Consider the following 26,121-nt stretch of genomic DNA (forward strand, 5'->3'; position numbering starts at 1 on the left):
TAACACTTACCTGAAAGTAAGTTCAGTTGTAATCAAAACTTTCAAGAAAATGTATTTGGGATTTGGGTGTAAAAATCAAAGGTGAGAAATAGTTATGATCAATGTTCAAAAGAATAATATAAGCTTTGGAAGTCATAGAAATGTTGCCTGATGGCATTCCCACTTCTTAGCCCCAAATGGAGTGTGAAAGATCTACATTAAAACCCTAGGAAAGCTATAGAACCATCAAAACAAGTATGAACTCTAAAAACTTCCTATTTAACGCCCAGGACCAGTATAAGGAAACTGACAGCCAAAGCCACTCCCTCTGCTTGCTCACCCTCTATCTCTGGCCTGCACTGAGTGAAGTAAGTGATAGTGTTGATCACTTATAAAATGCTTTTCAACCCTTAGGTAAAGGTAAAGGGACCCCTGACCGTTAAGTCCAGTCACGGATGACTCAGGGGTTGCGGCACTCATCTTGCTTTACTGGCCAAGGGAGCTGGTGTTTATCTGCAGACTAAGCCACTTCTGATGAACCAGAGCAGCGCACGGAAACACCGCTCCTATTTATCTACTTGCACTTGCACTTTGACGTGCTTTTGAACTGCTAGGTTGGCAGGAGCAGGGACCGAGCAACGGGAGCTCACCCTGTTGCGGGGATTCAAACTGCCAACCTTCCGATCAGCAAGCCCAAGGCTCTGTGGTTTAGACCACAGCGCCACCCACATCCCATTTTAAACCCTTGGGATACTGTTAAAATCAGACTTTCCTGCCTCCTCCCTCTGAGGGGGTGGGTCTACCAACCCCTTGCTTGCCTTCTCTTTGCACAAGGTTGCTGTCAGGGTAAGGAGGGCCGGGCCAGGATGAAATAGAGGAAGAAATTGTGGCTGCTCTTTACAGAGAATTCTCCACTTGTTCATCCTCCCTCTTTCTGGAGGGAGAACCATGGGCCTGCTGCTACTGCCTTGCCCACAGTAAGGATGGGGGACTTATCTATGGCCTCCAAGATGATGTTGTCTTCCCAGCTCCCAGCCAACGCAAAGACATCGGAAAGCTGCCAAGTCAGACCTTTGGCCCACCTTGCTCAGCACTGTCAGCAGCTCTCCAAGGGTTTCAGGAAGAAATCCCTCCAGGCTATTCCTGGGATTGAACTTGGGACCTCTTGCATTGCAAGACAGATGCTCTTCCCTGTCTCCTCCATGCCCCTGCCACTACTCTCCCGAACTGAGTGGTCGTTTACACACGAGCAAAGTGAACACCCGAACACGGCACATGCTGCAAAGGTTTGGGACTTCTCCATTGCCGAGGATCGTAGGAGGCAAATGTCATCAGCCAATACTGTACGGGATGGGGTGTGCGTGCTGCAGTGGAAGCAGATGTGCGCAGGGAAATGCAAACACCAGCAACAACTGGCTACTTTGCAAACTACGAATGTGGCGTGCACAAATATTTGCACCCAATAAGTCATCACGAAGCTATTTTTTTTAAAAAATAAATGTTAGTTTATAAAGCATGTTCTCCTCTTTTGGATGTCCCCTCTTTGTAGCTGCAGAAGTGGGGATCGCACCCAACCCTGCCCGCTGCGCCGCTCAGGTAGGCGGCAACGCAGCGGGCAGCGGTACGCAACTTGCGCGTGCTCTGAGGTGATCCAATCCTTTCCACAGCAGTATCCCAAAAATCGCAAACGGGATCCACCGCCCTTTGCCCGCCCCCTTCCGTCCCGGTGAGGACTGACACGGGCGAAGACCGACTCCTCCTCTGCGCCCCTACCTAGGGAAGGCCCACCGACTTCCCTCCCTCCTCCTCAACCCGCCGCCTCGCCTGCGCCCCCTCACCCGCCCTTTCTCCCTCTCCTCCGAAGGCGCCGCGAAAGCAACCGCCTCTTTTCGCCTCCTCCACCAATGACGGAAGCCATGCTCGTTGACAAGCAGCCGCCGCGACCAATAGGCGGGAGACGGGTCAGAACGCGAGAGAGAGCGAGCGAGAGAGCGAATGGGGGCGTGGCGCTAGGGGCGTGGCGGGCAAAGTTGCGCGAGTTGGGGAAAGGAGGCGGTTGGAACCGTTGGGGAGCGCGAGCGGGTGGCGAGCGCGCGGCGCCGTCCAATCGGAGCGTCGCGTGGATGGGTGAGTGACAGGCGGCCTCGCCGGCGGCCGCGGCAGGCGGGTGGGGGTGGGTCAAAAGGCCAGCTGTTCGGAAGGGGGAGCGGTGCGCGCAGGTGAGTCGCTCTTGCGCTGCTGAGGGAAGGAGGAAGGAAGGAAGGGGAGGAGCCGCGTCCGCCTGTGAGGGAGCGCCGGGGTAGATCCCAGTTCCCTGCCGATCTTGTGTGTGTATGTGGGGGGGGGGGGGGAGATCGGCTCTTTTCCTCCGCCTTCTCCCACCCCTGCCTCCGTTCACGCGCCGCCGCTGTTTCCCTCACGGGCCTCCTTCCCCTCTTCCGCCATCGCGTGGCGTGGCCGGGGGGCGCCAGGTGCGCAGCCTCCCCGCGCCCCACCCGTTTTCCCGAGGAGAATATTCGCCGCCGACAACGCTTCGTAACATCTCCACACGTTCAAATTCAAAGCGGGGTGTATGTGTGTGTCTTGTGTGAAGGTGAACCGTGGCGGCCCCTCATTTCCCTCGTCCCCCGAAGGAGCCCCGAGGTGGTAGAATGGGCCGCGCCTGTCCTGGTGAGGGATGCTGCCGTCGCTATTGTCGTTGTGTTTTTGCTGTTTTGTTGGATTTAAATCCCCATTCTTCCTACCAGAGCCGTTGGAGTGGTGTGCGACGTGTATAAAACACAGTGGCTGCACCAAGGACTGCCTACTGGAAAGCTAAAGCAACAGCCCCGCTGAAGAGCAAGAGTTCATTTCCTAGGGCAGCTGAGGAGGGTTGCCTTCTGATACCTTATCTTCTTATTTCATCTTCTTGTTCCTCCCCCATATTCCTTTTTCGAATTATTCCTACATACCTGTTTGTAAACTGCTGCAAGATGGGAAATTGCACAATAGGTTCTGGGCCAAACTCTCACCCACAGTGCTTGTTTTCTCCTTACAATGAGGTGGGTTTTTTAAAAAAGGGTGTCCTTTAAAAGTAGATTGAAACTTAGTGGTTGCATCACAAGTTTATGGAGAAAGTTGGCCATTAGGGCTATGCTGAGGTGGCGACTTCCTGATCAACGGCACCCAGAGCTAGTTTTCAAAACATCCTCCTCTGGGCACCCTGTTCCAATCATACAAAGGCTCTCTGTCGCTCAACAACTTTGGCTGGATGCTCCCCCTAAAAAAAGGTGGTCAAGTTCCAGCATCTCATTTTTATATAGAAAAAAAGCCACTTTATAAGTGTGATGCAGTCAGCTAACATAGGAAACAGGCAGCGTTGATCTCAGTGGGACTTTTTGAGTGGAGTTAGGATTGTGCTGGCCATATGAACATATGCTGATCAAAGCCCAGGCGTTGTATGGTGAAGAAGGGTAGCTCATACAGGATGGATGTTGTGCTTTCTCTTCCCCCTTAGACACTTTAAATATATATCATGTGCTTTCCCCATCTTTCTGATCATATTTGCAACTTAGGATAGTATTGCTGGTCACCTGTTATTCAGTGTTCTTCACAACAGTATCAGCTGCAGCCCTTACTGCCTCTTGTAATCATTTGGAGAGTAAATTAACGCATGGAGAAGAAAAACCTGCCTGGTTCTGTTTACAAAGAAGTTGTGTGATGTAGTTAACACTGAAGGTGCATGGACAAGGTACAGTGCTTTGCCACAATCCACTCCTAAAAGGTAAAGGCTGCTCATCCCTCTTCTAGATGTCTGAAAAAAATAATAATTCAACCTCCAGTTCAATTTACGATTTGACCAGGGCAATCTGAGATGCAATCCAAAATGGATCCACGAATTACCCTCTCCCTAAACCCAAGGTTAAAATCTGGGATTTCCAGACTTCATTGACATCATCAGTTTATTCTCAGGTTTCTGTGATGCATCCCTCTGTAAGTGTACAGAGGGTACAGGATAAATTATTGGTATTTGCACACTGATCAATAGACTATTGGTAGTGGGATAAAGGTAAACTCTGAAGATTATTGTTGGATCTTGCAGCATAAACAAGCTGGAAATAAAACTTGTTGATGACATTCAATATTGACAGGTGGAATATACTAGAAAAGGAACCCCAGATATATTTACAGAACATTGTGTTCTGTATTAGCTGTTGCTACCCAAGAGAGAGGTGCTGGAATTGCTGTGGACAGCTCCTTGGAAAGATGTAAAGCTTTTACATAACGTGTGTACAGACTTTTCAGTTTTCATTGGCTGTTGTAGATCTGGAAAAGTACTTTTTGGTTTTGAGGAAAGGCTGTGAAGTCAGTCTTTAGTTTTGCAATTAGGATCTTAAGAGAGGATAGACTGAAGAACATGAATGGATAGAAAAAATATTGAGGCAGCCAAAACTCTGCACAGTATTCCAAATGCATTTGTGCAAGAGATTTGTATAACAGCATTATATTGGCAGTTTTATTTTCAGTTCCTCTCCTAATTATCCCTAGCATGGAATTTGTCTTTTTCACAGCTGCTGCACAATAGATCAACATCTTCGAACTATCCACTATGACACTCAAGGTCTTGTGATAGAAAATTCATGATAGAAAATGGAACGCAAGGAGCTGCATTTGGGGCAGGGGATGGAGTTCGAAGAAGCTTCAACAGGATGTGGAAATAGCTCATCTCTATATATGCAGCATCTGTCTCTGCTTCTGAATTAACCTCTCTTCATTTCTAAAAATCATCAGCATTGGTATTTTTTTGGGAAGAAAGCATAATACCAGGAGAAAGGTTTTATAAATTTAAAAATAAAAGCTTTCCCCATAGATCATTTGGTCCTTAGCTTTTAAACAGATTTTTCTCCTCAGTGATTGTCAAAATGGGAAAGAGCTTTTGAGAAGCAAACTTGAATTGTACAGTCACACAAATGTACACATTTCAGAGCAGGCTATTGCCACATTTGCAACTGGCATATGGAAGTTAAGAACAGCAGAAGAACCTTTCAGTGTAAAGCCAAAGAACCATGTAGTCCAGCATCCTGTTTTCTACAGTGTTTCACCAAGTGCTTTTGGGAAGCCCAAAACCAGGTAATGAAGGCAATGGACTTTCCCTACTGTCCCAAAACTGAGTATTTATATACCACAGCAAATGGTATTTAAAAGTAAGCTACCTGGAAGTTTCCCTTAGCTGTTGTGGTGAATAAGCCATTGATAAATCTATCATTGATATTGACTAATCCCCCTTTAAAGGCATCTAGGCCAGTGAGCATTGCCACATCTTGTGAAACCTGGTGGCTTTTGCATTCTATAAATAAAAACTGGATACCTCAAAGATTCACATTAGACAATTGATTGCCTGATGTCTTTGAAGTACTATATCTTTTTTACAAATAGCATCCACTAACACTTATTTTGAAGAGAAACCAATAGTATCTTCCATACTATTGCGTAAATATTATTACACAATTGGTTGTCTTGTCTAAACCTCTAAGGTTTCCTCCCCTTTTGTTCCTTTATTAGATGCTTTTATTTTTATTTAATTGAGCTGATTTTAGTTCATTGGTTAAAATTCAGTCTTTGCATATTTCTCGATGGCATTTACTTTCTTGGCTCTTTGCATTTATGAAAGAGAAGAGGAAAAGCTGAACTAGTGAAACAAGATCTCACTGCAGGAACAAGCTGAATTGTGGGGTGATTGTTAAGGAACATAGCAAATCACTAATCTCTTGTCTGCTACAGGAAGAAGTACATTGAAAGCTGAAGAAGATGAAACAGCTAAAAAGGAAAAGGAAAAGCAATTTTAGTGTTCAGGAAACTCAAACACTACTTAAAGAAATCCGAAAAAGGAGAGAAGTGCTTTTTTCTAAACAATTAAATACAACCATTAATGAGATGAAGCGGAAGGCTTGGGAGGAAATAGCAGAATGTGTTAATGCTGTTGGTGAAGGAGAGCAAAGGACCGGGACAGAAGTCAAAAGGCGATACCTTGATTGGAGGGCCCTTATGAAACGGAAGCGACTTAATGCCAACATAAAGCTTGTGGGTGCTGGCTTTCACCTTCCATCATCTGATTTGGATGATTCTCTCAACGAAGATATTGATGAGAAACTTGGGTTTCCAACTGAAGCTGGTTTTGAATGGCAGAATATTACAGACTTTAGAGAAGCAGGTGGATCATTAACAGAAATAAAAGTGGAAGAAGAGGAGGAGGATCCACAGAGTTTTGAAGTAAGTAGTTCCTTCATGGTAAGTATATTTTATTTGTATGCTTTCCTTCTGTAAAATTTCCTAGCTCAGCTACTGTATAATTTCCAGTCCTTAGTGACAACTCACTCTGTTGTCTCCTAGAATTGAAGCGAAATCACCTTTACAGAGCAATACTAAAATAAGGTTGCCAGACGTCCCTGTTCCCAGGGACAGTCCCTGGATTTACAAATCAATCCCCATACAAAATCCATTGAAGTTGAAAAGTGTCCCTGGATTCATTGAAAAAATCTGGTAACCTTATACTAAAATCTGACTGAAGGCCCACTGATGGGTCATTGGAAGCAGTGTAAGTGCCACTCAAAGGCCTGGTGGCAGGATGGTATGTATGGCATTGGATCCCCCATGAGGAAAACTCTGCAGGCATAGACGTTATGCCAACAGTCTTATGCCAGTGGTGAGACCACAAGAGAGCAAGTCAGGGTAGCTAAAGAGCTGCAATATCCTCAGACCTCTTGTCCATTAGACCTGTCCCTAAAAAGGGCCAGCAGGTTTAGGAAGTAGCAGAACACCACAGGGCCCCACCCCAAGATAGGATTGCTCTGCCCATTGCTCAATCTGCACAAAGTTTGGATAACAATGAAACATGTAGGTGAGATCTTAATGTGTTCTTCCAAAGGCTCACAAAAATCTTAGTCTGAGGGCCTCTCTCCGAAGCTATATAAAGTTTTGCCTTGCCTTCCCTACAGCTGATAGGTGTATCTTTACCTAGCGCAGAACATCATTAAATTGCTAATTGATTTTCTTAGTTTCCTATTGAGGAAGAAGAGGAGATTCTGTCCTCAGTGTTGCCAGATTCTAAAAAGGAAAGTGACCTTCCTGATTTCACTCACATCGAAGAGTTTGGCAATCTAAGCTCTGCTCAAGCTAGGCTGGCCTATGAAGATTCTCATCTGCTGATTAGCCTTGAAAAACAGAAGCTGGAGTTAGAGAAACAGCGACTGGATATCGAAGCAGAACGCCTGCAAGTGGAGAAGGAGCGCCTGCAGATCGAGAAAGAGCGGTTACGACACATTGACCTGGAGCATGAGAGGCTTCAACTGGAAAAGGAGAGATTACAAATAGAGCGAGAGAAACTGAGGCTTGAGGCTTTGCATGCTGAGAAACCTGTGCTGGAAAATGACCCCAGCCAGTCAGAAAAACCTGCCTTGCAACCTCTGGATCTAGAAACTGAAAAACTAAAAATTGAAAAGGAGCGCTTACAGCTCGAGAAGGAGAGGCTGCAGTTCTTGAAGTTTGAATCAGAGAAATTGCAAATCGAAAAAGAACGTTTGCAAGTGGAGAAGGAGCGCCTTCGAATTCAGAGGGAAGGGCACCTGCAATGAACTTGGAGAAACCATGATTAACAATGCTGTGCTTTGTTTGTTCTTCCTCCCTTTTTTCTTTTTGAAAGGGTAGCTTGGTTTCAGTAAAAGTGTTGGATAGTCTGGTTGTCAAAGCGTTTCACCATCCAAGAGAATCCTGCTTTCCATTGCTTTGATACTGTGATGCTTACATCTTGACAGTACTTCTTTTTCCGTTGCCAGAGTTGAACATTAATGTGTTCAAGTTTAAAAGAAGCTAAGGAATGGTGCTCAGTAAGTCAGTGTGCCTGTGTAAATGGAGCTTATGTGTGAAATTGCATTTCAGTGTAAGAGAAGTGTTAAATGTCCTCTTGCATTCTCTGTTGTATAGATTTGCCTCCACATTAAGCATCAAGGCTTAGCTGTATCCTGTCCTTCTTAAGAGTGTTATTCTAAATCCATAGGAGCTTTCAACACAAATTTGCATTTGATCTAAAGGAATGAGATTAAAAGTAGGCCTTATGCTTTACATAGTGTTAACCATGAAAGTAATGCCTTTAAAATGAGGTGTGTTCTTCTCTAGAGAAATGTTGAAAGGTCAGACTTTGAGGCTCTCGGTAGTTTCCCTACTCAACTATGTTTGTTAGTAGAAAAAAAGAATAAATGAAGCTTCATGTATGAAAACACAGATTTCACCATTTATTTCCAAGCCAGACTTTAGAACCTCTGGCTTCTGTAGATAGCTTTGGTGGCCCACTTTGACATTGAAGTGTTTGAGCAGAAATATATCTTGTGGGATTTACATAGATTATTTGTACATGTCAGTTTATTTATATCACTATGTAATTACTTTTATTTTGCAAATAAAGTGTTATTTTTTCTTACTGAAATAAGCGTGTGACTCTACAGTGGGAGGACAGTTGGGTGTGTTGCAGATTCCTGTTCCTATTCCCTGTTAATCAAATCATTTTAAAGAATCAAGGCTTTGAGTCTTGGTAATATTAAAGTTCATCCACTTCATCTGGCTGGTGCTTGGCCAGTACCAAAACACAAGCAAACCTGTGTAGTTGGTGTGACAGCTGGATGAGGAGTGGGACAGAGGCAGAGTGCTTTTCACTGTTGCTTCTGCCATCTGTATTTGTGACCTTCAGCTGATGAGTCAGAAACCACTAGTGGGTCGTAATCTGATCCAAGGTGGGTCACAACAGGCGCACTGTCACCATGTCAAGAGATTAAGAAATGGGTCTTCAAATAGACATTTGGGTTAAAAGTGGGTCCCAAGTGAAGGCAACAAGAATTGGACTAATCAGTCAAAGTTGTATGTCATAGGTATTACCAAATAAAGTCATACTTCAGTATATGAAGCCACTTATCCTAGTGTTCCCATATGTAACTGAAGTTTTCCAAGTGGCAACAAATTCTGTTGGTTTAGCAATCCTCTTCAAAACCTTAAGACGATGGACTCTTTTTCTGAGGCAACTTAGATCTGTGTTGATGGGAGCTCTGGTAGGTGCAACCAACATTAGTTAATTTTGGGTAAGTTTATATCCAAACAAAAAAACAATGACTGCTCACTGATAACAGGGTGGTGTTAAAGGAATGTAGTACTTCGCTGCTGTCACTGAGGAACGAGAAAGATGTGCCCATACCCTTACAAGCTGAAGATTGCTGGAGTAGCACACAATTGGTAGATGACAAGCTGCACACACAGGCAGCATTTCACCAGTTGTGCACTGAGATGGTGCTACTCTGCCTTCCAGCAATGCATGCTGGAATAGGGGTATGGTGAAGGGTTTTCTCTGCCCCTCGGTTGTTACTTGGTGTGACAGCGTATTACACCACTCCTCCATGAATTACCACTGTTGTCTTGAGTGCCTTTGCTACTCTTTGAACCTGCTTTAATTCCTTGAGTAACTGGGCTGTGGTATACTGTGCCTGGTTTCCATTCCCCACCCCACCCTATAATTGTACTACTCAATCATTAGTCAGTTGGATCATAAGGCGTAGAGTTGCCAATTCATTTCATGCTGTGTAATGCAATGCTTTAAAGTCTGTAATTACATTACACAAGGCTTATGATCCATCCTGAGATAGCTTGCTCTTGATGGATAGCACCATCAAGGAGAGCAGAAGAGCTAGAATGAGATGGGGAAAGAGTACAATTTTAATTTGACTTGTCTGTTTAGGAGTTTGAACACTGCTTTTCAGTGGGATAGTTATCTGCTGGATAAGAAGATTAAGGGAATAAGAACTACCAGAGTTTCACACTCTAAAAGTTAATTTAGCTGTTTTAAAGTTCTAGTTAAGAGTGCTGTTAGGTGATCATTTTCACAAATGAAAATCCATGTTTAATAGAAACACAATTCATTCTGTCACAAACAAGCCATATAATCCTAGCTGGGAATCATCATACACTTTCAACCTGATTGCAACAGTCTCCCATTTGGAGTGGTGGTTCAGATAAATAATCTGGCCATGAAGTGGCCATTCAATGAGGCTTGTGCATAGGCTTCTGGTACTTTGTAGCAGTTTGGGCATTTCCACTGATGCTTACATTGGAGCCTGCTGATTGCCATTACTTGGTTTTCAAGTGAGTGGTACGGGGTGAGTTTACATCATAATTTTTATGTTAACAGAATATATCCTTACCAGTAGAATGATGGAAACATCTGTCTCTAGGCATGGATGGATGGATCTCTGCAACTTGTTTTCTCTTGCCACCCTAGGCAAATTATTAAGCGGTAGATTTCCCAGGGCATGATAAACCCAGCAATGACTTAAAGGCAAACAGGGTTCAAGCCCATGAAGAACTAAGGCCTTATATGAATAATAATTTGCTAATAGTAGTTATAACTGCCATGGTGGATGGGATATTCAGTGATGCCCAAATATTTTCATATATGGACACTGGCAATTATATGCCACCAGTTATCAATGGAAGCCAGTGTGGTGTAATGGATAGAGTGAAGGCTGAGATGCCACTGAGACTTGTGTTTTGTGGCTCATAAACTTTGATTTCAGGGACTTTTACCATTTAAACAGGTGAACATTGATTATTCTCTGACTCCAAGCTGGAGAAAAATGCAGTTCCTTCTCTCTCTAATATACTCATCACACAATTCCTGCTATCCACCATCCAGACACCCATATCCCAAGATTGATGTTCCGGCATAGTATGTGAAAGGAGGGAGTTCTCTACCTTGCAGGTGCTCAACTGAGAAACAACTTTCCTTCTTTCCTTTCTCCTGTTTGCTACCAGAACAATAGCAAAGCAAGAGGGTGGGAGGGAAAAAGAACGAGTCCGAAGAAGTTTTAAAGTCCATCAGACTGTGGGGTCTGTTGGCTTGGCAGGGTCCAAATTAATTTAGATTGTATAGGCTTATGTTGAGCTGTTTCCCCATTTTTTGAGATGGGGAATAGCTTGGTTTACTCTGAGCCATTCTCCAACATGGGAGCCCACCTATTACTAACAAACATGAAACATGAATCTCTATTTGTGAACTTGGACTAGTTGCTATCTCTTGACCTCATCTCTTGGATCTGAAGAGAAAATGGGGGGGGGCAAATCTGCACTACCCCGAGCCCCTGAACCCCAGTGGATGGGACAAAAATATAAGCAATCCATACACATCATCTCCAGTATTTATTGTTGCAAAACACTATCTGCTAGAAGCACATCAGATGATCATCCACATAATGGAACTACTGTGTGTCAGAATAGCTCCTTAGTGAGGTAATTCACCACCGATAATATTTTGCTTCACACATTGGGCCCAAGAGCTAAATTGATATGCGCTATGCTATATTTTTTGTTTTAAAACTTGGGTGTCTATAATCCTGCTGAAAACATCAACCCTTTCAAAGCCCTTTCATCTTGGTGAAGAATAAATCACCTTGGAGAGCCAATCTTAGAAGTCTTTACATTTTAATATTTGCTGCTAATGAATGCTGATGTCTTAGATTGCCCTGGAGCCTGAACTCCTCTATTTATTCACAGCAGAGGTATTTTGTCTGCAGCATTCTGACAGCCTGCTTCCTTTCAAGTCTAAGGAAATGTGGGAGAAACTCACATCTCAAGCACCCATGTCAATCTGGAGCAGGACTATGTAATACGACATTTACACCTGAGCGAGTTATGAATCCAGCATATTGATTTAGCACACCCACTCATGCTGGGTAGGATGGAGAGAGTTCATGCATTTATGAACCAAAGATGCAGTAGCACACATGGCAACCCCACAGTATATATGCAGTGTGTGATGTGAACGTTGTGTGAGCACAAAGTAGGCCCATTTAATGCAATACCTTCATAATCGGTTAACTTATCCCAGAGCCTTTAGGGGAACTGAATTTTTCTAAAGCCAGAACTGCTATGTAAAACATTCGTGCTTTAAACAGATGCAAATCCCAGCTCCTCACAGCCGTTCCCAGTTTTAGGAAATGTTTTTCCCTGGGTAAATGTTGCTTCTCACCAGTTTCCCCCTTAGTGTGACAATTGGCAATGTATGTGTCCACTTCTGCTTTAATGCAAACTTCCTCTACCCCAAAACCAAATTAATTCAACTCTGGGCAGCGTACACAGCAGTCCTTGTCTTGCTAGCACCCTAGAAGTCTGTATACAAATATGTCGCTATGGTGGTATTTTTTATATTTATTGTATTTAGCGGATGTGGGTGGCGCTGTGGTCTAAACCACAGCCTGTTGGGCTTGCCGATTGTAAGGTTGGCAATTAGAATCCCCACAACAGGGTGAGCTCCCGTTGCTCTGTCCCTGCTCCTGCCAACCTAGCAGTTCAAAGCCTACCAGTGCAAGCAGATAAATAGGTACTGCTACGGCAGAAAGATAACAGTGTTTCCGTGCGCTCTGGTTTCCGTCATGGTGTCCCATTGCACAAGAAGCAGTTTAGTCATGCTGGCCACATGACCCGGAAAGCTGTCTGCGGACAAACATTGGCTTCCTTGGCCTGAAAGCGAGGTGAGTGCCACACCCCATAGTTGCCTTTGACTGGACTTAACCATCCAGGGGTCCTTTACCTTTACTTTTTTACCTTATTTATTATAAGCACTTGTCTCGGTAGTGTTAAACTAGCAGGCTTTTGAGCTGAACAGAGCTCTTGTCCAGAGAGGCTCGAAACAATGCAGCCTTTCCCTATCAGGCTCTGCTTGGATTTATCCAAAAGTTTAAATCTAGCATGCAATCCGAGGAAATTATTATATAGGAGTCAACATTAGAAGTTAACTGAAAAAGGTAGCCCTTGAGTTTTACCTGTCTCACCTCTGCAATGTGTCGTTCAGTTTGGCTTTGTTCCTGACATCCTGACATGGAGCTTTCTTCACTTCACGCCACTGTCTGTGTCATTAACTAGGTAGTGGCATAAGGACCTGAAATATGTTAAACTGCACATTTCTTTTGTGGGGAGGGATGTTGCTGCAGTGAAATGAAATGACTGCCTTGTGCCCTCTCCTCCCCACCCACCCCAAAATCACATCCCCCCATATATACATATTGCTTGACAGAACACGTATGTTACAAATATTATAATGCACAGATACACAAAATTATATATACAAATAAAGCAAATGAAAAATGAAAATAAAACAAGCTGGACAAACTACAAGCACATTGTGATGTTTGACATGATGTTCTCTACATGTCTCCAGATCTATCCTCCCCAAGTCGTCCTCCTCAGTCTTTTCCTCATCCACTTGTGTTGAGTCACTCTCCTTCATCTTCCCCATATCTCCACTATATAATATCTCTTATTTTGTACCATGCCCAGGACCCAGGCTACACATTGCATCTTCTAACGGAGGGATGCTGCTCCTGAACTTCTTAGGGGGGGTAGAACTACTAAGAGGGTCTCCTCTGCTGCTTAGGGCTATAAGCAGTAAGGTGAGCACCTTGAATTGAACCAGAAACCAACTGGCAACCAATGCAGCTGGTTTTAAACAGGGATTGTGCTTTTGGACTATAATCCCCATCATTCCGGACTACAGAACATGCTGGGTGGTGCTGATGGGAGTCATAGTGCAGCAACATTTGGAGAACCACAGATTTCACATCCCATAAATTGCTCTATGGAATAAGGCACGGGTGGGGAAACTTTTGGCCTCACGGGCTTTCTGATTTAGGAAAAGTTTTGTACTGACTCCTGCTGAGCAGAGCAGGGTTTAACCCTCTGGGTGGAGGGAAATTAAATCCTGTTGCTTTGGCTGCATCCACAGCCCACACAGAATTGAATTTAGCCCATCAGCTGACAGCACCCACTCACTGGAGTAACCTCAGCTGATTGACAGGTGAAAAAAAAATGGCCTCATGGACCAAACTGGAACCGCTGATGGACCCAGATCATCTTGTGGTAAGGGATCCTAACTATTGTACCAGGAAGGAAAGATTTGCTGCAGAGTTTTACCCCAGTTTGGACAGTATATCTGTGGTACATGCAACATATTACCTGGCACTTGTAATTCCCTAACTTCTGCTATCTCTTTTCAGTCTAATGCAGATTGTAAGTCTCCTAAACAAGGACTTGACTGCTCTGCAGGGAGGGTTTAGAACACTATTAATATTATATCAAAATCAAATAGTAGCTGGAATGGTAGCAGCTGTATGTTTGACCGATACTGCAAATGCAGAAAGTACTTTGGTCCCATTTTCCAAGGAATTTCATAGCATATCCTTTCACTCTTCAGTGTAAAGAAGGTGAGGAAGAATTAGCTCAAAATGGAAACAACTTTTGTTATAAATTTGCAGCACTGTACAGAAATACAAAATAGCAGCATTAGGGGCAGTTTTTAATTCCAAAGTTGTTGATGTGTGCATATCAGCAGCTGCATGGATTTGAGGAGTGTTTCTCTGACCCAAAGACTTTGATAAGAGCATGTCCTGTTTTGCTTTTTCAGATGTTGCAAGCGGTGGCCTTAGAGGGACATTTGAGGCACTGTGTTTGTGCTGAGAGCAGCAGAAGATCTGCCTCATTTGTTACTTTCATACATCTTTACAATAAAACATGAAATAACTATTGTCATCCACAAACGTTTTCCAGAATGGGTTTCCACAGGGGGAGGGGGGAGTGGAGAGAGAGAGAACTCACATTTTGTTGAGTAAAAATAAAACTAATTACCTGATTGGACTGACATTATGGAAATAGATCATAACCATAATTTCTAAACTTTTATGTCTGTAAGATGGCTTGCTATGGACACTGCAATCTTGTGATCTGAATAAAAATATATTAATGATGCTACCAAAACAGTTGGTTATTACGTGGAGCCCAAAAATGGCATGCCTGTATCAAGTTCTTCCACTCCTGTACTGTGTAATGCTGCCTATCATGCTGCTCTCCATATCTGTTTCCCAAACTGCTTTTTTCTTCAATGAAGCCCATCCCTCTGACCAACCTGGCTTGGTGTAAGGTTGTAGTTCTGCCTACAGACAACTATCCATGCAAACGAAGGGAGTAGAGGTCTTGGAGAAGTGGAATCTTACGCATTTAAACGTTTTTCACAGCCCCAAAGTTTTGTTTTTCAGTGTCCCTTGTTAGAACTGCTGTATGTTTCTTTATGTCTTGGGATGACAGAATTTGGAGTAATTTTGGGTGCTTCTAAGAAGTACTGCTAGCTGAATGTGTTGTCATTTCAGCATTCTGGAACGTAGCATTCCAACCTGCAGAGGGTTCCACAAACAGCATGAAGACCTACAGTCTGCACAAGTTTTTTCCTTTGGACATTACGAGATGTACCAACAACGACATGCAGAAATGGCTGGGGGTTTGGCTTGGATGTAAGGACTGAACTTGCTGTTAGTTGTCTTGGAGAATTAGCATTGGAAATCTAAAACCATGTGGGTCTCCTAAGAAACTTGGTTCTATATTCTTCAAACGGAGGGGTGGGGAGATCCTGAATTGGGCATCAGAGTATATTTTTCATACTCCAATATTCTTGCAGGGATATATCAATTACTAGCCCAATGCAGGCTTTATTAACAGCACAGTTCTTCCTTGGGTTGCACAAAGGGAAAAGAAAGAAAGGCATGGATCCCCTTCAACCCATGCTCCTTTTCTGCTAGACCAGGAGGCAGGAATTGGAAGGGCAGAGGGCATTCATATTACCCCAATAATTATCCAATAAGAGAATTAGGTGGCTCCTGCATTTTGTGTTGGGAGACATAGCACAGCCTTTCCTTAAGCTACAGATTTGCTGGTGAGAAGAGGGGGAAACTGTTACAAATAGAACACAAAAACGCTGCATGCAGATGTACACAAATTGAGTAGTAAATCCATAGCATAAGTGCATGTTGTTTAGGTGTACAATTTCCCTTCCTGGATTGGGGTCAGGGGAAGCTAGTTCTCAATTTCCAGCAAAATCTGGCTGCTCATATTGCTGATTGACTGACAACTAACCCATCTTCCTTTCTTCCCCTAAGACTGAGTCTCTCTTTGTGTGTTTTTATAAGTTGCAGAATGCACATTTAATTGAATCAAGGTACCTTTGGTCCTTTTTTTAAAAAAGAAAAGATAGGTAGCCCTTCTGAACCATAGGGAATCAAGACAGACTACCAAATCAGTATTTGAGTCTGACCAATATGTCCATCAAGTAGGTTGCGATAGCAAGGGAAGCTGAGCTCAAACTGTAGCAGGGGGAAATATGGATCCGGTCCCAATTTGCATGCATGCTTGTCTTGGGATAAATGACAAATGCAACCAACCCATTCCATTAATAAGCAGTGTTTGTGTGGCCAGAAAGAAAGATAGCTCAGGAAAGTGAAAAATTATTCCCCCCGAGTCTTGGATAGAAGCAACCAAGGGGCCACACATCAACTGTGAATGTTTTACGTAAATCCAGAATTTCACAACAGTCTCTGGCTGTTAGTAGCTGCCACCTGCCTGCCACAGCTCAGCCGTAGAGCACCTGGGTTCCAGGTTCAATCCCTGACATCTCCAGGCTGGGAGAGACCCATGATTGAAACCCTGGAGAGCTACTGCCTGCCAGTGTAGACAATACTGGGTTAAATAGACCAAGAGTCCATTTAGAAGTCTTACTTTGTGACTGCCTGTCTTCTGTTGGGGCTTTGCGTATGATGAAATCCTGCACATGTGCAGCCAAAAGCCAAGAAAGTGGTTTAGGGACCAGATCCTCAGCAGGGTGTGGACTGTGCCTCGTGACATCGTGGAAGCCAGGGAAATTGCTGAACATAGTTTCCAGTGCACAGCGGTGGGCTTCAGTGCCTTACAAAGCGTCCCCCATGACAAGCAGAAGCAGAATATATTATGCAAAACAGAAAGCAAAAAGCTGAATAGACTGTGCAATAGTTGAGTCACCAAGCACACAAGCATAACTTGCATAATGTATGCAAGATACAGAATCACACATTTTTGCTGTTGCGGGATTTGGATTCCCTCAGAGGAGATTTATTTTTAAAGCACAGGATACATATATCCCTGCCTGCTGTACATAGGATTCTTATGCTGGAGTGAACCAGTAGCAAAGTTAAGAACAGTCCATTGCTTCTCTGGCCAGAAACTCAAGCCCGGTCACACTTCTTGGCGTCAGAATGCAAATTTGTCTCCAATACAATTTGCCCTCAGCTCTATTGACCTGTTGGGAACAGCATTCCTGATAGTCAGAAAACAACTCCAGGTCAGCAGGTATTAAAAGAACGGTTGTTGTTTTATTCTTTTTTGGTGGGTACAAAAACCACAGTTTCTTACACAGAACAAGATTATAAATAATATCGGTAACATGAGTGACCCGTAGTCTCTTTTGATTCTATACTGCAGACTGATGGTGTTCTCTAAACTTATTTGTTGGTTTCTTGTAGTTAGACAGATGCAAATCCATGGAACACGGAATGATGGGACAGAATGAGGATGACCAACAATGTTTATAAAAAAAAAGTCTCTGAATTTTATTACAGTGATGACATTTTATATCAATTATTGCAATGAATTGTTCCCTAAGATGGTTAGAAAAAAGAATTGTGTTGTCCTCTACTGAATTTACATCCGTTAAAAAGCAAGCATGTTTCAATATTCCTCTTTTTTTCCCCAAAGAAAAAAGTAATTAATTTCTTTTATTTTATTTTTTCACAGGATTTACATATTTATTTTCTTATCACAGTTTAGTGACTTGTTTCCACAGCCGGACAGTCTTCCCACTGTATAATGTTGATCGTCGGGAAACACAGGTAAGCATGTTCATTGACTTCTATAGCAGTTGGTTCTCCACGTTGCCTAGACAAAGACCAAAAGGTAGCCTTTTCCTCTTGTGTATTCTTCACAGTTTTAATGCGCTAAATTGGCAAGTCCTATTAGTTGGTGTTTTGTTTTTTGAAAGTCCGCTCAAGTGAAATTTGTCACTGTTAATATTCCTGTCCCAACCCCGCCTCCCCCCAACAAAACTAAATTATGATTTTTTTCTTCCTGATATAAAATCTGAGTTTGGGTTTCCGAGCTGAGACCATGCACACACATTTGCTGCTGCTGATGTCTGGCATGCCAAGATGCCCTTCCCATGCTCAGCCCATTTCTAAGTTCATCAATGACATTTCCCCGTGTCGTGTTACAGTCCATGCTGTATTCCCGTCAGTCACTGACACAGTTTAATTAAGGCACTCGGATATTTTTTTGGTTTTTATGGTAGGTCTGATGCAATTACCGCCAATCCCGAACTTTGTCTAATTGCAGTTCCACTGTGTACAGCCTTTGGGCAGTCGGGAGTCAGAATGCGTCCGTTTTCTCCCATGCTCCCTGTGATGGATAATCTGGCTTTGTTTCGTATGGCTTCAGAAAAGGTCAGCTGGGAGGCAGGAGAAAGGACAGAAAGGGAGAGAGGGAGAAGAAGAAAGGGAGGAGGCAGAAAGGAAGTGTTACAATATTTCTGTTCCCCAATAAAACCAGTGCACAGCAAACACCAAAAATATCTAGGTGTAGACATCTGCATTATCACGTTAACTGTTTATATAATGATATAGATATAAGAGCATTTAACACACTCTTTAAAATAATAATAATAATAATCAATGCTCTAAAAGAGATTAAACTGGAGATTCTCATTCTGTTAAAATTTAGTAAAAGTCAAATCTCTGTGGGCAAGTGTAAAATGTTACTCAGTTGCCCAGTTTTCCTACGAATCAATCTCTTGTTCCTCCCCACCCCTCCAAATTCATTTTCATGTATATGTGATAGCAGTAAGGCTGGGAATTGTCTCACAAATTAGCTCGTAAATCTGAAGTCTTGTCAAGCTGATATCATCTCGTTTACTGCATTTTTTGAATAAAAAAAAGTTACAGGCTTTCTGTAAATTTAAATGAAAATCCAGCCAAAGTTAAGCCCCTTTTTAGCCCCATTGATTTAAATGAAAACAAAATCCAAATATATGCTTATCTCCACAGAAATAAATGGGACTTAAAAGTGTTTGACTTTAGCCGAATTCTTCCTTCCTTCCTTTCCACTTCTACCTTGATTTCCTTTCAGTTAAAATTAAGGCAAGTTGTAAATACTTAAAAGACTAATAAAAACAACAGCTGTAATAAAAAAAAATGTATATACATAATGTGAAGAATTCAAAATCTGTCTCAAAGGCCTGTGTAAATAAAAAAATGGTTTAGACCTGCCTGGGAGTAACCGACCTCCTCTGAACTCAGTGGGACTTACTTCTGAGCAAACATGCATAGAATTGCACTCCAGGGCTGGAATCCTATTGGGGGTGAGGTTTGAGGTTTCAGAATGCCAGATCCATGGCAGGCTTTCTTTTAGAAAGAAGCATCTCATTGTTTGCAATTTCTTTTTCTTTTTTTTAAAGGCCCATTGATTTGAAATGGGACATTGGCACCACTAAGTTTTGTAGGACCAGGGCCAAACTCTCCAATAAAATGAGTTTATTCGCTGAAATTGTGGCAATAACGTGGCTACACGTGGCATATTATGGGACAAGAGCAACACACACACACACACACACACACACACACACACACACAAAAGGCCCAAAGCAGGACATTTATGGTGGATTAAGACAATCCCACCCCTCTGCAGTAACAGATTGTCCCGAGAGCACCAGCTATAAGGGTATTTTTTTGCATTGGGTGGTGCCTACAAATGAGCGAGTGACCTGACCCTCCTTGACTTTGCATAGAGAGAATTGGAGGGAAACGCTTAGCTTCTGGGGGAAGCCTCCTGAATCGACCTTGAGAAACGGAACAGAGCGAAAACGGATAGTTGACAAAGATGTGGGACAAAAAGGAACATGGCTGACATATCTCTTCGCTTTTTGAGGATGGGGGAACCTCTGGCCCTGGCTGCAGATGCACCCTTTTCTTGCCTGAGACCTGAGTAAAGCTTTATTATATTCGTTTTATGGTGTTTCTATAATCACCTACATCAACACAAATCTCAAAGTAGCGTACAAAGGTGAAAACAAGCAAACAGATTAAAAGCCATTTAAAATGGAAACACCGAATCACAAGGAACATGGAAAGATAGAGAGCTACTAACCAGGGAAAGACTAAGGAAACTGACATGTTTCTGCTAAAGGATGGAACCACCCAACCATTGGCACCTTATTCATTACTGGACAGGTGAATTCTACATAATCCTAGTTATAAATGAAGCATGGGGTGGGGTGGGAGTTTAAAGTGCTTTTTGTTTCATTAATTAGAGAGGTTATATGATACAAAGGTTGCTTCCGGACAGCCTGTTCATTGGGCATTCTTCCTGAATTGTTTAGATGAGGTTTGTGGGGAGATTAGAAGACATTGTCTTTGTATTTGTTCTGAACTGTTTGCAGGAGGGTTAGATAGTGTGCTCTGTCACTCTCCTTATTGCAAAAAGTCTGATTTTGGGCAGAAGCCAGCTTGTTTTGCAAGACCAAAATCAATTTGCCCTCTGTCTTTCTGTCTAGTGATTCTAAGAAGCTACCTTTGGAACAGCCTTCATGTAAAATGGTTATGAAGGAGGTCATTCACTACGTTACCCAGTGTCCTCTATGTAAAAATCCTAATGAAAAATATATGGGTTTCGCCACATAATCCCCCTCCCACACCAAGTGAGTTTATGTGCTTTTTGCTGCCGTGCGTTAAAAACGGCTTAGCACCTTGCACAAATGGGACGCGGGTGGCGCTGTGGGTTAAACCACAGAGCCTAGGACTTGCCAATCAGAAGGTCGGCGGTTCGAATCCCCGTGACGGGTGAGCTCCTTTGCTCAGTCCCTGCTCCTGCCAACCTAGCGGTTTGAAAGCACATCAAGTGCAAGTAGATAAATAGGTACCGCTCCGGCGGGAAGGTAAACGGCGTTTCCGTGCGCTGCTCTGGTTTGCCAGAAGCGGCTTAGTCATGCTGGCCACATGACCCAGAAGCTGTACGCCAGCTCCCTCAGCCAGTAAAGCGAGATGAGCGCCGCAACCCCAGAGTTGGTCATGACTGGACCTAATGGTCAGGGGTCCCTTTACCTTTACCTTGCACAAGTGGAGCTGCTGCTGGAGAAACAGAAAGAGGAAACTTTCAAGAACACAGAAAGGTTTTGAAAGCCACGTTCCCTCTTAAATTGTTTCTGGCAGAAACAAAAGGTAACAGACAAATGGGCAAGGAAACCTTTTCGGAAAGGGAATCTATACTTCCCCACTCCATGTGCTCCAAGCCCCCTCCCATGTCTTCTTCGCCCCCCTCCTGGAAACCCACCTATTTCTCGGTGCTCTCCAGCTACAGTGACCACACGCCAATCTCTGGTCATACTGTGTTTGTTCTGCATTGTATGGTTCTGTTGTGTATCGGCTGTGCCTTTTGGCTGCAGTCTCCTTGGGGCAGGGGCCTGCTATTTGACAAGCACACTTTGCCTGCTCTGCAGTGCCATGCGCGCCAGCACTGCATGAATAAAAATAAAAATAATAAATAGAATGCCTTTCTTTTTAAAGTCTGAGGTGGCAAAATAAAACGCTTAACATTTACAAGTTTACACCTAAGCTTTATTTGCTCTGTGTTTGTTTGTTTTTTAATTGCCATATCACTGGTCTTGTGGGTATTATTAAAGTGTACAGTCATACCTCAGAAGTCAAAGAGAATCTGTTCCGGAAGTCCGTTCGACTTCCGAAATGTTCGACTTCCAAAGCGCGGCTTCTGATTGGCTGCAGGAAGCTCCTGCAGCCAATCGGAAGCCACTGAAGCACCGTCGGACGTTCGGCTTCCAAAAGAATGTTCAAAAACCGGAACAATCACTTCAAATTTTCAAGTGTTCGGGAGCTGGAACGTTCAACTCCTAAGGCGTTTGGGAGCCGGGGTATGACTGTACTGAGATGTGTGTGTTTTAGGACCCACCCTATTCCTGCAATTTGCTTTAACTGTTTTAATCCTGAATTTTAAATGGTTGTAACCTGCCCTGGGACCTTCTGATGATCAGCACCCTACTATGCACATCTACTCAGAAGTAAGCCCCATTGACTTCAATGGAACGTATTTCCAGCTGAATGTGTATGTAGGATTTGAGCATTTGTACCATACCACAGTTTTGACAATCCTAAATATTTCTGGCTCAGAGATGAAGGGGGATAAGAAAGAAGACAATCAGTGCACCTGTATGCTTTCCTAAGAGCACCCACTCTCTTTCCTCCAGCCCTGAGTAGCTCTCCTGCTTGTGACAAACAGGGCACTCTTTTTCCATGAGCAAAAGCTGCAGTTTTGCTTGCCACCCTGTACTGAAGAATTTTGCCGTGGCCTTCCAAACTGCATGCTGCGAGGCAGATCACTTTAAGCTCATTGAAGGAAAATCTTCTTGCAAATGCAGTAAAACTAACTAGCAGCAAAATCGTATGCATGTAGACTCAGAAGTAAGCCACTTTTATTAAGGAGATGTTTTTGTTTTTTTAAAGAAAAACATTGTGAAGCCCTGCTGGATCAAAGCAATGGTCCATGTGCACCAGAGCAAAGATTCATTTAGTCCAGCATTGCTATTTCCCTTATTAATCGGTTGCCTCTTGGGATATATACAAGCACAGCATGAAGACATTAGCCTTCTCCTGTTGCTGCTCCCAAGCAGCTGGTCTTCAGAGGCATGTTGTCTCTGATCCTGGGGGCTGCATACAGCCTTATTGACCAGTAGCCTTTGATAGATTTATCCTCTGTGAATTTGCCTAATCTTTTAAAGCCGTCCGATGAAGAGGCGGTCACCACATCCTGAGGGGCATCACCTGCCTCAAATTTGTTACAAACTTATTCCAATGGAACGTATTCCCAAACAAGTAGGGAAAGGATTGCGCCAGAACTAACTAAACAGACTATCTACAGAGAACATCCAAGAACAGAAGAAACCAGGTGCACCAAGCCTGAGTCTTGATCCTCCTTCATATATAAAGCACCTAGAATTATTTTTGGAAAAGCCATCTTCTCTTATGTCTGCCTAGGATCTTGCTTGGCCTCATCCTTCATCCAGAAATATAAATGTTCACCATGAAATCTAAAATTTCTAATAATAATAATAATGATAATGATAATTTATTTATACCCCACCCATCTGGCTGGGTTTCCCCAGTCACTCTGGGCGGCCGTAGATGTCCCTGCAGATTTTTAAAATATATATTTTTAAAACCCATTGTATCCAATATATTTCTATCTCTCTATATATATCTTGATGCATTTTTAAAAAATAAAAAAGCACCAAAAAAACCACCCCTTGCAATGCAGATGTCTATTAGCAACATATAGGAAAGTATACTAAACATCTGCAGCCAAAATTAACCGAACCGTTTGTTTGTTTTTCCAAAAGAGGAAGCTCTCTCGATAAGCAAGCAGTTACCACCACTGGACAGACAGGGCACAAGACCGCATGACAAGATGATGATGCACCAGCCACTCACTGTAGTAGGGCCCTAAGTCCTACCCCTAAATTTTAACACTCTCGGTTCCATATACGTTGTAACCTTCTCTATAAGTTGCTAAATTCTGGGTATTCTGCGAGGAAGTTGGATTAAAAGTCTGTGCACTCTTTGCCACCTTCATTCTCTTCGCCTCTGCCCTGGATTTGTAACAGAACTCTATCAAAGCCACCAGCATAGCCAGGCCCAGGCCTCCAACCAGAATGTAGAAGACGCCCGCAACATTGCTGAGACTCAGGGCGCTCGTCTTGTCCTGGGGAAACAAAAAGGGGTGTGCGTGTCAGATCAAAGGCGCGAGGCGGCCGGAGAGCAAACAAACAAAACAGCACAGTACAAGTACAGAGGCATAAGCGACGGCTTCATTGAAATACACGGGGAAAGGGAGCAGACAAACGTCTTCCGAGATAATTGGCCTGCCCTGACTTGCAAAACAAACATACGTATATAAGCAAACAATTTGTTTTCAGAAGCAAAATGCTACGAAAGATTACATGTGCTTAACCAATACTTTCGGTTGCAATTAGCCCCTCGGTAATGAACGGCGGTGAAATAGTCTACCACAATTAACCGCACCGCCAATAAAGCATATCTATCCTCTCTCGACTTGACGTTTAATGGTGGCCTGAACACGGGGTCGTTAGAGGATCATTAAGTAGCCTAAGTGATCTATGGCATGGCTCCTTTTAGGATAAATATGCTCCGATATATTTATTTGGAAAAGAAAACACCAGACCGGTCTTCCAACTGCTGGTTAAATAAAAGGCTAAATGTCCGTTACATTTAAATCACTTTTTAAAATTCAGGCAAACAAATTTCCTGTCACAGCTCCCGAGCCTCATGTAGGATGTGAGCTAGGAGACAAATGAGTCTTTCCTCACAAAGAACAGCCTTCTCACTTCCTACTATACTGTTAAAGGAGAAAGAGGCCTGGTTTGTGAAGCACTTGCAGTATGGTGGAGAGGGAGAGGGGCCTGGAGCGTTGGAAATTCAGGGAACAATCTTGCTGCATCTGCACAAGTCCACAAACAAGCGTAGCAGCATTCTCCGGATCGGGACCACTGGCTTGCCTGGTTTTCTCAGGGTTGCTGTTTAAAGTACTTATTGTTACTATCAGAGGAAGCTGCCTTGTATTGATTCAGACTTTTGGTCCACCTAGGTCAGTGTTCTGCACTGATTGGCCGTGCTCAGGTGTTTCAGACAGGACTCTCTCTTAGTCCTACCATGGCAGAGATTTAACATGGGATCTTCTGCACGCAAAACAGATGTTCTGCCAATGAGCTATGACCTCTTCTCACTAAGGGACAGCAGTGCTGATGCGGTAAATTGTTAGATACGTAATTTTAAAAAAATCCATTACGTTTTTAATTTAAGGCATTAATCTTAGTGTTAAGTAAGCATTTCAAATCAGTGGATGCTTTCCGTCCTGCGAGTTCGTGTGGCCACAATTCACTGCTGATTTGAATGAGTGAATGGCATGAACATGAGACTGCACACTTGACATTTCAGGATTTCAGAAAGATGCATGTAATTGTACATCATAATACTTTAGACTTTTTTTAAAAAAGGATTTGACATTATACCGCCCATTGCTATACTCCTAATTAAGCAATTTATGCAGGCATGCCTGTCGTAATAAACACTTATTAAAAAATGGGCTGAGAGTGAGACTTATTTTTTTTTATTCTGAGCTATGTGGAATTCGCACACCATGATGAGCGCCGAGTTCAGTTGCTGAAATAGTTTAATTTAAAGATGCATTATTCAATGTTCCAACTAATGGCTGGGCAGGTGTAGGATGAACATCTTTCCATGTTGTTCATGTTTCGGTGGGGGGGATGGGATGGGTGAGGAACGTAACATTTTAATCTGCCTCCAAACTTGTTAGATTTGCAAAACACCGTCAAGAGAGATGGCCTTCCTTTTTAAAATGAGGAGTGGCAGGAGTCAAGTTGACGTGGAGGTACTGCCAGATGTTGGTGGGGTGAAGGTCCACCAGACATGATCAGGGTTACAGTATATTAAATATAACACAATGCAATATAATCTTCAGATCTTGCAATCATTTCTAAAACTGATCAACAGGACCATTCTGAACCTAAGTGGTTCAAGTTGGTTAGAGCGTGGTGCTGATAACCCCAAGGCTGCAGGCTCGACCCCTGTATATTCCTGCATTGGACTAGATGATCCTCAGACTCCCTTCTAACTCTACAATTCTATGACTGTAAGCCCACCAACAGAAGACCTTTTAGAAAAGCATGTTCAGTGAGTGCTCCATAACTGAGGTGCTACCATGCCCTTGTATAAACCGGAGCATCTTTTTTTTTAAAAGCAAGTTAAGGGTTTGGCATTTGGGGACATGCCTGGGATGAAGCTGGTGTTGAAGGGCTTTAATTAATGCTTTGACTATGTGTTGCATTTCTCATGCAGGGTTTACGAATCCAAGCGACCACTTCATCTTGCCCCCCTGGGGTTGGGAGGGAAAGGATAAGTGCCTTCTGCACGGTGCCTGTTCAATAGCTCATTTATTTCCATTCCTACGTGAACATTAGCTCCCTCGTGAACACAATAGCGGGTCCCGAACTGCAGCGACTGACCTTGCTTCCAGAGTCCTTGGGTCCACATTCCCCTTTATCGTACCACCATTTGTTTTTCAGCTTGTCTAAGACGCCTGCCTCACTGAGTTTCAGAACGGCAAGGTTTACAGGAGTTCTTCACG

General features: G+C 43.3%; 2 protein-coding genes across 8 annotated transcripts in view; one reads left to right on the forward strand and one right to left on the reverse strand.

Moving 5' to 3' along the window:
• Positions 1 to 1,984: 1,984 nt before the first annotated feature.
• MSANTD4 (Myb/SANT DNA binding domain containing 4 with coiled-coils) lies at positions 1,985 to 8,440 on the forward strand. 3 transcript variants are annotated; one of them, XM_083609252.1, is made up of 3 exons: positions 1,985 to 2,106; positions 5,740 to 6,228; positions 7,014 to 8,440. In XM_083609252.1, the coding sequence occupies exons 2-3, from the start codon at positions 5,767 to 5,769 to the stop codon at positions 7,587 to 7,589; spliced, it is 1,038 nt and encodes a 345-aa protein (XP_083465378.1). In that variant the 5' UTR covers positions 1,985 to 2,106; positions 5,740 to 5,766; the 3' UTR covers positions 7,590 to 8,440. The 3 variants fall into 3 exon arrangements, with proteins under 3 accessions (XP_083465378.1, XP_083465377.1, XP_083465379.1); XM_083609251.1 differs by having other exon boundaries at positions 2,094 to 2,198; XM_083609253.1 differs by lacking the exon at positions 1,985 to 2,106 and adding an exon at positions 2,206 to 2,649.
• Positions 8,441 to 17,906: 9,466 nt separating this feature from the next.
• GRIA4 (glutamate ionotropic receptor AMPA type subunit 4) overlaps positions 17,907 to 26,121 on the reverse strand; it is a 229,062-nt gene continuing 220,847 nt past the window's right edge. Inside the window, exons 14-16 of one of the 5 annotated variants that reach the window (XM_083609036.1) lie at positions 26,000 to 26,114; positions 23,524 to 23,658; positions 17,907 to 18,343 (exon numbers count right to left, since the gene is read on the reverse strand). In XM_083609036.1, coding sequence (XP_083465162.1) covers positions 18,179 to 18,343; positions 23,524 to 23,658; positions 26,000 to 26,114 — 415 coding nt within the window. In that variant the 3' untranslated portion in view covers positions 17,907 to 18,178. Of the gene's footprint in view, positions 18,344 to 23,387; positions 23,659 to 25,999; positions 26,115 to 26,121 lie in introns of those variants that run through there. The other 4 variants (XM_083609035.1, XM_083609037.1, XM_083609038.1 and 1 more) reach the window with 4 other exon arrangements.

Source organism: Podarcis filfolensis, assembly GCF_964270895.1.
Source record: "Podarcis filfolensis genome assembly, chromosome: 4".
Lineage (NCBI taxonomy): Eukaryota > Metazoa > Chordata > Lepidosauria > Squamata > Lacertidae > Podarcis > Podarcis filfolensis.

Bases quoted from the DNA above. Each gene is read 5' to 3' on its own strand.
- MSANTD4 (XM_083609252.1), top strand. From the start codon at position 5,767: ATGAAACAGCTAAAAAGGAAAAGGAAAAGCAATTTTAGTGTTCAGGAA. The intron at 6,229-7,013 runs GTAAGTAGTTCC...TGATTTTCTTAG, and splicing joins AGGATCCACAGAGTTTTGAA to TTTCCTATTGAGGAAGAAGA.